This window comes from Myotis yumanensis, unplaced genomic scaffold (assembly GCF_028538775.1).
Source record: "Myotis yumanensis isolate MYYU_CA2020_CCGP unplaced genomic scaffold, mMyoYum1.0.hap1 SCAF_16, whole genome shotgun sequence".
Lineage (NCBI taxonomy): Eukaryota > Metazoa > Chordata > Mammalia > Chiroptera > Vespertilionidae > Myotis > Myotis yumanensis.
In genome coordinates this window covers 39,332,028-39,344,335 of record NW_027223767.1, presented here as the reverse complement: position 1 = coordinate 39,344,335, position 12,308 = coordinate 39,332,028, and the positions used below count along the sequence as shown (strand labels likewise).

Here is a 12,308-nt window from a genome sequence, read left to right as displayed (position 1 = left end):
TCGATTCCAGGTCAGAACTTGATATGACTATATAAAAATAATAAAATTTGACGGAAGACAATAAAATGAGGTGTTTATGTTAAATGTCAAATGGTTAATGTCTCTACTATATTAAGACTACATTTTGCAGATAAGTGGGCAAAAGGATAGAACTAGTCCTATCCTTTGATGAGAGAGAATCATGGATTGGCTGCCCCGGTTGCAAATTTGATCCCCAGTAGGGAGCGTGCAGGAGACAGCTGATAGATGTTTCTCTCTCCCTCTTCCTCCTACCCACTTTCTCCTTCTTTCTCTCTCTAAAATCAATAAAAAAATTTTTAGCCCTAGCTGGTTTTGCTCAGTGGATAGCGCATTGGCTTGCAGACTAGGGTCTCTTGGGTTCGATTCTGGTCAAGGGCACGTGCCCGGGTTGCGGGCTTGATCCCCAGTAGGGGGGGTGTGCAGGAGATAGCTGACAATGATTCTCTCTCATCATTGATGTTTCTATCTCTCCCTTTCCCTTCCTCTCTGAAATCAATAAAATATATTTTAAAAAAATTTAAAGCCTTCTTTGAAAAAATAACTTCTCCATCTTTTCATTTATTCAAGCCCGGCTATGTAGCTCAGCAGTTGAGCATTGACTCATGAACCAAGAAGTCACTAGTTCATCCTAGCCGTTCTGGCTCAGTGGATAGAGCCTCGGCCTGCGGACTGAAGGGTCCCAGGTTCAATTCCGGTCAAGGGCACATGCCTGGGTTGTAAGCTCCATCCCCAGCAGGGGGCATGCAGGAGGCAGCCAATCCATGATTCTCTCTCATCATTGAAGTTTCTCTCTCTCCCTCTCCCTTCCTCTCTCTAAAAAATCAATAAAAACATTAAAAAAATGTTTAAGAAAGAAATTGATATGACTATATAAAAATAATAAAATTTGACGGAAGACAATAAAATGAGGTGTTTATGTTAAATGTCAAATGGTTAATGTCTCTACTATATTAAGACTACATTTTGCAGATAAATGGGCAAAAGGATAGAACTAGTCCTCAAAGGGGGCAATATGGAGGATGTGTATCCTGCTGTATTGAAAACATACACATTTCTGTAATTTTGCACCCAGTACAGTAGCATATCAGACTGCTGATGAGGTTGAGGTGAAGTCGTCATCGTTTGTTGCCAGGCATCATAAATTGCTAGGACGTCAAATAACAGTACAAAGCAAGAACCATGCAGGTTTACATTTCTTGGGCCTAATAATACCACTTCCTAGAATTTGTAGATAAATCCAACCAAAGCTTAAAGGATACATTCAAGAAGATACTAAGTGTAAAAGCACATACAAATCAGCTGGGGCTTTCCTAAACATTTGAGTGTTTGGCACTCATTCCCCCATCTCTCACCAGCACCTGTCACATGTTCCCGCATCGTTTTCCATTCATAGATGGAGTATGGAAGTGGTTTTTATTTTTCATGAGAGCAATTTGCAGGGTAATTGCTTGCTCTTCTCTCCCTGCTCTATAACAAGTCTGTTTGGAAGCCAGAGAAGACTCTGTCCTGAATCTTAGGCCTCTGATAGCAGAGCAAAAAAGGAAAGATTTGGTATTAGTGGAGCAAGAACACAAGGAGACCACACAGTTCTGCTTAGAAATGTTAATTCCAGAACCCACCGTTCTCATTCCATTTCCCCCCATCTCTCCTACCCTCCTCCTCTCATCTCCTCCCATCCTATTGGAACATATACTCTGTGATACTTAAACCATTTTCTTAATGCTTGCAAGGAGAGGAAAGGGAAGAGTATCAAAGAAAAACCCACTAACTCCGCAGTAGATAGAAACAGTGGTGATGCTGCCGTTGAGTTTAGGAAACGCATGGTTATTTTAGAAAGTTGTCCACTCCCATTTCATGCTGGAGCTAAATTACTAAGTACATCATTTATGCTCAAGATCTGGATAATAGGTGCTGTGGCACTAATGAATGCCATGGAAAACCAGGGTCTGAGGTTTCAGCATTTTCTAGGCCTACAGCATAACGTATTCAGTGTGTACTGTGGGGTGTGTTTAAATAGCTGCTTTATAACTTACATAAACCTTGAAGAGCTTATCACCAATTTCTCCTTCCCTCCCCAATGTTAGATTATTGTATGAGATGCTGAACTCTTTTTTTTTTTTTTTAATCCTCACCCAAGGATATGTTTCCATTGATTTTTAGAGAGAGTAGAAGACAGAGGTAAAGACAGAGAGAAATATTGATGTGAGAGAAACACAATTGGTTGCCTCCTGCATGCACCCCAGCCAGGGCCCGGGCCAGGTAGGAGCCTGCAACCAAGGTACATGCCCTTCACCAGAATTGAACTTGGGACCCTTTGGTCTACAGGCCAGTGCTCTATCCACTGAGCAAACTGGCTAAGGCCAATGCTGAACCCTTGAAATTCTTTCATAGCAATAATTATTTTAAAAGATACTTTGTATGGATGGAAGTATAGAGGAGAAGTTTTCTAAGCAAGTAACAATTGCTCTTTCATGATCTTGGCATATTGGAACAAATAGAATTTGTTGATTATTGATTTTTTTAGGCTCAGGAAATGCTTTAGATGTGGTGTTTGGGGGAAATCTGAGTCTGAACTTGTGAGTGTGAATAATTATGGAGAAACCTAATTTACGTCACCATTTGATGGTTGCATATTATTTACTTTCTGCTTTGTGGTTTTATAGTTTATGTATTCAGTAAGAGGAGAAGTGGTGAACGCAGATATCAGGGCTGAAAATGGGAGTGGTACTTGAAATCCTTGCTAGGGTCGCCAAAGGAAGTATGCACAAGACCGAGAGGTAAAGATTTATTAGGTCATGTTTTGAAACCAAATGGGCTGAGCCCCCATGACACCAGCACCCAGGGATGGGGAGTCAGAGGTTTTAAAGGACTGTGGGCAGGCTTTTTCGGGGAACTCTGTGGATGGGCCCAAATCCTGGGAAAGTCCAGAGGGGAAAGATCATCGTTTTAGCAAGTGGAATGTGGTCTAAGCAAAAGGGAATGTTGGTTGTGAAGTGGTCTAAAGGTCAGTTCCCAGGGGAGGCGGGTATCTATTCAATTATTTGATCAGACCTAACAATCCCATGTGGTCAGATTTTGTATTAAATCTTGATACTTACATGTTAGGTGCCTACACTTCTTTTTCTCTTTTTCACTGGTCTCTTGAAAATTGTTCTGAGGAATTTTTTTCCTGTATTTAACACCCCCCCCCCCCAAAAAAAAATTTTTTAATCTATGAACATGACACCCAGGAATTGTTTAAATTTCATTTATTAAATTAATAAATGAACAAAGTTGGCACCTAATGGATGAATCTTGGCCATAGTTATTCAAACTTGGCAGAACTTGATAATTAGCAAAAATTTGTCTTGGATTTTTGTTTGTTTCATTTTTTGTTAATCTTTACCAGGGGATATTTTTTTCTGTTGATTTTTAGAGAGGAAGGGAGGAAGGAGGGGACAGAGAGAAAAACATGGATGTGGGGGAGAGACATTGATGGGTTGCCTTCTGCCTGTGGCCCCAATTGGGGCCAAGGATCAAACATGCAACCCAGGTATGTGCCCTTGACTGAGAATCAAACCCAAGACCATTCTGTGTGTGATGCTCTAACCACTGAGCCATGTGGGTCAGGGCTTGGGGTTTTTGTTGTTTTTTACCACAATACAGATGCAGCTGTTTTCTAGCAGTTGAATCTGTAAATCACCTTCTGTGGGACAAGTGTGTCCCAGTGACTGAGAGCCAGCTGTTGGGTGTTTTAACTAAACAGCTGGCTCCTAGTGGGCAGCTCAAGTCCCAGTGAGAAGTATTGACTGCTCCAGGCTAGAGCAGGAATAGAGCATGCAGGGAGGATTTTCGCAAGGCCTTTAGCGACCAGTTTAAATTGGTGGAGATTTTTCTGCCTTGGTTTTTTCCTATAGGTGCCCAAGTTCTACTTCAGGTTTTCATGAATGACTCATCTTCCTGTCATATTTTCTTAGACTGCAATGACTTAAGACTCTTGGGGTCAATGCTATGAAGTTCATCCTACTACATCTATTGGGAGGAGGAAGCAGTAATATTCAAACTCAAGCTTGTTTCCAACTCATGCTGATTGATTCCTGAGTGATTATTTCTTCCTGAAAATGACATTTTAGTGATTGTTTTCTGTGGGAGGAAGCTTTTAACCTTTTTTTTTTTTTTCTTTTTTCTTTTCCCGTTCCAGAGGGAGTCTGGACAAGTTGTAAACAAGACATCATTTCTGTAAGAAAATTTTGGATAACAGAAGTTCTGGATAAAAGGTAAAGTGTATTTAAACTTCTTTGATGATGTTGATAATCACCTATAATCTGCAGAAGTAAACGGAGAGGGAAGAAGAGAAGGAGAAAAGCTAGGTGTACTTAGTGTCAGGGGTAGCATTAGGAATTTTATATGCATTATCCTTTTTAGATGGTTTTTACCGAGATTCTAGACATAGTTCTAAGAATCTCAAAATAAAACTATCCTTCAAAATGCTGTTTTATTTATTTATTTACTTTTAAAATATATTTTATTGATTTTTTACAGAGAGGAAGGGAGAGAGAGTTAGTAACATCGATGAGAGAGAAACATCGATCAGCTGCCTCCTGCACATCCCCCACTGGGGATGTGCCCGCAACCCAGGTACATGCCCTTGACTGGAATCGAACCCGGGACCCTTCAGTCTGCAGGCCGACGCTCTATCCACTGAGCCAAACCGGTTTCGGTCAAAATGCTGTTTTAAATGGATTTGCTTATTGGTTGGATGTAATGTCCTCACAATTCACTCTGCACACATTTTCACCATAAACATAATACAGGATCCTAGCTAGGGAGTGTGTTCCTAATTTCTTTCTGTCTTATATTGGTTCTTGATCATTGCCAGTTATTTGCAGCCATACCATCTTTTAAATTATTTTTTTTAATATATTTTATTGATTTTTTACAGAGAGGAAGGGAGAGGGATAGAGAGTTAGAAACATCGATGAGAGAGGAACATTGATCAGCTGCCTCCTGCACGCCCCCCAGTGGGGATGTGCCTGCAACCAAGGTACATGCCCTTGCCCGGAATCGAACCTGGGACCCTTGAGTCCGCAGGCCGACGCTCTATCCACTGAGCCAAACCGGTTCGGCCTTTTAAATTATTTTTAATGCTTTGTCACCAGGTCTTATCATACCTGGACCAAATAGTTTATTTCTTGCCTATATTTCATAAAGTTCTGAAGGCCTCTGTCTGAGAAATACATCTGAAATTATAGCTATAATTTTACCTTTTAAACTAGGGAAGATGAAAGCAAACCAGACTTTTAGTTTGGTGGCACAAACAAGTGCTCATAGTCTGAGGTGAATTGCCCTACCTGAGGGTAGTAGAATGAGATGCTATTTATTTTAACCATCATTCTAGTGTGAGCCTTGAAGTTAGATTTCAAGTATGTAGAAAAGTAGTTCCTAGAAATTTCAGTAAAAATTTAAATTAAGATTTTAATATTTGCTGATTTTTCCTTTGGTATTTTTCCGTTTTTATCAGGGCAAACCAGTTCAATCACCATGAGTTGGAGCTTCCTGACTCGCCTGCTAGAGGAGATCCACAACCATTCCACGTTTGTGGGGAAGATCTGGCTCACGGTCTTGATCGTCTTCCGGATTGTCCTTACAGCTGTAGGAGGAGAGTCCATCTATTACGACGAGCAGAGCAAGTTTGTGTGCAACACAGAGCAGCCAGGCTGCGAGAATGTCTGCTATGATGCCTTTGCACCGCTCTCCCACGTGCGCTTCTGGGTATTCCAGATCATTTTGGTGGCAACTCCCTCAGTGATGTACCTGGGCTACGCCATTCATAAGATTGCCAAAATGGAGCATGGCGAAGCGGACAAGAAGGCTGCTCGGAGCAAACCCTATGCCATGCGCTGGAAACAGCATCGGGCTCTGGAAGAAACAGAAGAGGACCATGAAGAGGATCCCATGATGTATCCAGAAGTCGAATTAGAAAGTGAAAAAGAAAATAAAGAGCAAAACCAGCCTAAACCCAAGCATGATGGCCGACGGCGGATCCGGGAGGACGGTCTCATGAAAATCTATGTGCTGCAGTTGCTGGCAAGGACCGTGTTTGAGGTGGGTTTTCTGATAGGGCAATATTTTCTGTATGGCTTCCAAGTCCACCCATCTTATGTGTGTAGTAGAATTCCTTGCCCTCATAAGATAGACTGCTTTATTTCTAGACCCACTGAAAAGACCATCTTCCTTCTGATAATGTACGGTGTTACAGGCCTCTGCCTGTTGCTTAACATTTGGGAGATGCTTCATTTAGGCTTTGGGACAATTCGAGACTCACTAAACAGTAAAAGGAGAGAACTGGAAGACCCGGGTGTTTATAATTATCCTTTCACTTGGAATACACCATCTGCTCCCCCTGGCTATAACATTGCCGTCAAACCAGATCAAATTCAGTACACCGAGCTGTCTAATGCTAAGATCGCCTACAAACAGAACAAGGCCAACATCGCCCAGGAACAGCAGTACGGCAGCCACGAGGAGCACCTCCCCGCTGACCTGGAGACGCTGCAGCGGGAGATCAGGATGGCTCAGGAGCGCTTGGATCTAGCAATCCAGGCCTACAATCACCAAAACAACCCCCCTGCTCCCCGGGAGAAAAAAGCCAAAGTGGGGTCTAAAGCTGGGTCCAACAACAGCAGTACGAGTAGCAAATCAGGGAATGGGAAGACCTCCGTCTGGATTTAATCTTGGCTGGGCTTAAAGCTTGTGCTCTTCATAGTTTATGGTAAGCAGCGGCTCACTGAATAATGACTTCCATTGAGTAAACATTTGGCTCTGGTTATCTTCAGGGATGCTGTTGGCTTGTGATCCAAGCTCAGGGGACTCTGAAGGCGGGGCTGGGACAGAGGAAAAGGAAGGGAAACATAGTGTTCCTGGGCGCATGTTCCAGCAGTAATACAGTTGTAGACTTTACATTTGTGTCTTCCAGATCTGGAAAAGAACAGACATATTTAAATCATTCTTGTTGAACAATTTTTGTATGTACAGTATTATGGAACTTTTTCTTTTTTTTTAGTATGCGAACTTTTTTTTTGTACTTGTACATTGGACCACTGTAGTTATACTTTTATATTAAAGGGGGAAAATCCTAAGGTAATGCCTTTTAGGCTAGTGTTATTACTTTGTTCAGCATATTCTACCCTGGGTTTAATGTTTTTTAATAGATGCTACACCCAATAAAAGTGCCTCTCGTGATGCAGGGATAATTTCAAATATATGAGGAGGAGGAGGAGGAATCAGTTTTCAGTCTTAGAAAGAACGTCCACAGTAGGAGGAGGTTGAGATCTTAACTTGAGAAATCTTTGAATCTCATTCATGTGCCCAGAGTTGTATCTGTCTTTGAAAACCTATTTGTATTCTCAAAGGAGATAAATGATTCACTGCAGGATTCCTTTAAATATCAAGCATTGCCAGCATATGCTTTGATGTATATATCATTTAAGTTCTTCCAAAAGGCTGGTACTCCCAGTTCTGGAGCAGTGTGGAGACTGTCAAGAGTTACTGAGATTCCTCTACCACAACGCAAACCCACGCCTGGAAAATGAGCCCTAACAGGATGTTTAGTTGTGGACCTGTTTGATTTGCCTTAAATCTCTATCCAGAAACCTGCCTCTCTCTAGTTTAAGAAACCAGTGGTGGATATTTTCTTTATATGTTAACATTAGAAATACAAAAATTCCCTTGTAAGCTAAGAATACTCAAAGCTCCTTGTGCTGCATATGGTGGAAGGCCTAAATCCAAATTCCTTATTTTTTATAATTTACCATGGAACTTTTATAATTTGCATACTTCGGCCAATGTCGTTTTCTGCCTGGAAGACCAGTCAGACCGAGGATTTTATCTGTAAATAGATCTAAAGAGAATTCCAGTATTTATTCCCTGCAGATATATTTGTAGGCATATTAATTTGTCAGTGACCAACATTAATGTCATGTAACACTCATATTTTGCAGTATTTTATTGCCATTTTCAACCTTGTATTGTATTGGAGAGCTTTGCTCTCCTGTCAGGTTCACATCGTTTGTCATAGTTGCTGAGCTTCTGAGTAAGAGCTTGTTAAAGATTTAAAGGGAGGGACTTTTGCTTCACTATGGAAATTTCATTTTGGATATCTCACTCTTTCCAACAGGAAGCTGTCATAAGCCACCTCTGACTTTGAAATTCTAAAAGTATTTTTTTATGTCAATTTTGAAATGAGAATCCTAAAACAGCATCTTGGTGCTGTTCTTTTCTTTTTTCTTTGTTGGTCTCCATTGCATTTCTCCCACTCCTACCCCCAAACAAAAGAAACTCAGTAGAAAATTTAAGCTTATTTTCTAGCCATGCATTTACCTTTATTTTGCTGATACACACACACACACACACACACACACACACACACACCCGTATTAATGATTTTGACCTAGAGAAGTTCCTCGGGATCTCTAAACATCTTAAGCACAAAGTAAGTTCAGGTGAGACTGAAGGGGAAAGTTCGGAAAATTATACATGTATGTATCCTGGATAATTAATAGACGTGCAATTTCCTTCAAACTAAATGTGTAATAAGGAAGTTAAAATAACTACAAAAGCAGGCAAGATGGTAAATACCTAAGCCTAGCTAAGGTAAGGAACTATCAGTGAACTCTCACGTTACTAGAGCTTCATGCAGATGTCGTAATTGAAGGACGGAAAATGCACACACACTCACATCTGTCTCTTCAGAGCCTGAAGAACAAACAGCATGGCGTTGCCAGCAGAAAGGTTTGAAAGTGAGGAGAGGGAGGGAGTCAGGCGGAAATGCCAGGCCGACATTTGGCGCCAGAAGTATCCATTGTTCCTACAATTGGTGCCCCTGGCGTTTCTCTTGGCTTGTTCTGGTGAGAATGTTACCTTTTGTGTCTGGATAATTCTTCACCTTCTTAAAGTATGTAGAGAAGTATTCACACCTGCATACACATTTAAAAACCCATATTTATTCTGTCTCTAAAGTTTTAATTGGGACATGGGCTTCTCAACTCTCCCTTCTTTCTTAGTATATTTCTTTCAGCCTTTGAACGTAAGAGTTTGCCAAAGCCATTTCCCCCTAATGACATCTGTGAACCCACATTAAGAAAATGGCCCTGTCAGTGTCTAAGTTAATCCATTGATTTGGTCTACAGTGAATCTATAAAAATATCATTCCAGCTATTGTCCTAGAACTTGCAGGTATTTTGTATGAAGAGTGTGTCAGCATTTTTTCTTGTCAGAATCATATTCCTTTGAATTGCCGTGGAAGACACGCTCTGTCATAGGGTATTTGCTTCTCTACATAGAAGTTGAGTGTTTAGTTCTTCACATCTGAGAATCAGGATACGATCATGTTTATATACCTTAGCATACTGTTGGGTTTATTTAGATGGGGTGTGTCCTTTGCTGCTTCCTTAAAATCTGTTATCCAGAGAGATTTGTAAAAGGAACAGGCTTTTTTCTTAGTTTAAATTTGAGGGGATAATTCGGTAACATTTTCTCCTAAAGAAATGTTCATGTTCATTTTGTGGTTTCGAGTTTGCTTGATGACTTAGTTTTGCCTGTTTCGATATTTCATTTAAAACCACAAGTGTGTTCTCATTCAAAATTAGCTTTTCTGGGGATTTTCCTTGACTAATGTGTAATGTCTGTAGAATTACTTTGATAAAAATGAACTTTGTCATCTAAAATGTTTCTGGAGGTTAGGACTACTAATAGTCTTTTAAAAGGACACCTATATCTTTAAAGAGAAAAAAAAAATCATCATCAGGTACCTTAATTATGTCATTTCTTCTTGGTATGAAATGAGGCAGTTCATTTTACATTTCCAAGTTTCAGGAACCACTTTCCTTTCAAAAGCGTTATGAAGTAGTTGGACCAAGCCTGTGGTAAAGGTATCAGAAGACCAACTATTGTTATTGGTTAGTTATCTGAACTTAAAGCTTAAAAAAAAAAGTTGAAAAGAACTATGATGGTAGTAAGATGTCCTTCAGTGCTCTTTATCACAGGAATCGGTGAGGGCTTAAAATATTTGCTCGAGGCAGTTTATACCAAGAATGGAAGTAAATGTTATTCCCGTTAGTTATACCTATGCTTTACCCTTAAGCTTATGACTTTATGCTTCCTGTCTCATGTAGGGGACAGTATACTTCTAAAAATAATACCTATAGTTTATGATGAATTTTAGCCAGCCAGCTTTCAGTAAAAGGCAAATACGTTTTACTTGAACCTACTTTAAGTAACACCTTTCTATAAAGGAAAGGTCTTTCCTGACTGAAGAAAAGTACCTGAAGTCAAAGATATCCAGTTGCTGGTCATTTTAATAGGAAGGTTCCCAGAACTAGGTGATCTTTATAGAATCATGTAATCTCATGAAGAGTCTTTCCACCTGAAAATAATAACGCCCCGCACCTATACAGTACAGAGTTTGGAAACAAATTGCAACTCACCTATATATCATACATCTGTGATAATTCACAGTCACCATCAAGTATTAGAATCATTAGGTTGAATTGCATACTTTTCACTCATTCTGGCCACACATCATGGAGAGTTTAAAAGATTTTACATGTTGTCGCGAATGCAATTGTGTTTTGAATAATGTTAAGTCAGTTTGCGTTTTGCACATTTCATATTAATAACCATACTTTCTAAAGAAGCAATCTATAGTATTCCAAAATCCAGGAGTTCAAACAATTGGAAGTCCTCTTCCCAAGCAAAATCTCTACAGAAATAAAGGAAGTAAGAGTTGTGCATTTTGGGGTTGGCTTGTTGAATCAGCAAAAACATTTGGCTATCTATGCTTCCAAGATTGGAAATCTTTTTCTTTATTGTACTCTCAATTGTGTTTTCTTTAATAAATCTCTTACAGAAGTCTCTACCTCAGGCACTAAGTGTCAGCTATGGTTAGGGTATTGATACTGAAAAACTTAGCTAGGACTTCCAACTTTTTAAGATAACTTAAATGTAAACAACTGTTAACCAGCAATCTCATATCATGTGGCATGCAGTTTGGATATTGTATGAACAGCTAAGGATTACCCATTCTAGTGCCAAAGATCACTTGTTGCTAATTCTGTTTTGTACAGTTGATGTAAAACTTTATGGTTCGGGACAGACTCTGTGCTCAGGGCCTTGTCTCTAGAAAGATTTCTTTCAGTCCCAAATGTTTTGTCCATTCCAAATACAGTTTAGAAGATTCACTTGTGGTCTGTGCATCTTTTCCCAAACCTGAAAACTCAGCTGCCAGGAAGTGCCATATTGAGGATGTTGCCCCATTCTTTGTATACAATAGTACTCGAGAGCTTAATGGTTTACACAGAAAACATGATACAAAAGTCTGTTCTCCTACATCCACCTGTAAGTCGATCTCAGTGGGAATGCATGAGCAGGAAGCATTCCCAGTAGAGGTTTGAGCTCAAGAGATGCCCTTTTTCACAGCTGGTTAGCACCCCGCTGGGATTGCTGTGGCCAAAGGGGTCTATGTATTTGTGGCATCATGATGAGGGTAGGTGGCCTTGTGTACAAGGAGGTCCAGGCACAGAAACACGCCCTGTCTCTGGCTCCTTTGGTTTCTCAAGGCCTTTTCTCTGAGAGGAGTGCCTTCGGGTTGGGATGCTCCCCGCAGACATAGACCAGTCTTGGTAAACCTAACGTACCTCCTGAGGAGAGAATGTGGGAGAGGTCGGATTTATTGCAATAACGTCCTCTGTTCCCCCGATACAGAACGGCTGGTCGTTTACGCATGGAGCCCACCCTCAGCAGCACAGACTGTAAACTGGTTAGCCCGCCATATTTGGTAATACGTACACTTCCGAGCTGCTTGGAAACTTGGAGCAGTTAGTCACTGCTAGTTTTGAAAGTGCATTTTTGGGTCAGATTTACCATCAGAACAGAGACTCATACCTGGAAAAGGTGTTGGCATCAAAGGTAAAACGTGTTTGCTACATAGGATTTAAAACACTATTTCTGAGTTTCAAGGGCTTATGTTAATACACAATACTTTTAGGGTTTGCCTCCTTTAGTTATCTCAGATTGGAAGCGTGTTACACAGGGGCATGAGGAATAGGGACAGGGAGGGGGAGCCAAGAGCAGAGTCCAGGTCTGCACAGTGGTCGCCCGGGGCTCAGTCCAGCATGCTTTGCTCTTTTCCTAGTGCGTGTGCAGAGCAGCTGTCTGGGGCTTCCTCACGGAGGGAGGGTGGTTCTCTGCTGGGTGGACCTTGCTGGGCTACAGCGTTTTTTCCCGAATGTGACTGTTGGACCACCTGTGTA

General features: G+C 40.8%; 1 protein-coding gene across 5 annotated transcripts in view; it reads left to right on the top strand.

Annotated features, from left to right (window-relative positions):
- The window catches only part of GJC1 (gap junction protein gamma 1), a 30,126-nt gene extending 18,889 nt beyond the window's left edge, over window positions 1–11,237 (top strand). For all 5 annotated transcript variants that reach the window (XM_070393534.1, XM_070393530.1, XM_070393528.1 and 2 more), the window contains exons 2-3: window positions 4,202–4,277; window positions 5,522–11,237. In XM_070393534.1, coding sequence (XP_070249635.1) covers window positions 5,542–6,732 — 1,191 coding nt within the window. In that variant the 5' untranslated portion in view covers window positions 4,202–4,277; window positions 5,522–5,541 and the 3' untranslated portion in view covers window positions 6,733–11,237. The remainder of the gene's footprint in view (window positions 1–4,201; window positions 4,278–5,521) is intronic.
- The last annotated feature ends 1,071 nt before the right edge of the window (window positions 11,238–12,308 follow it).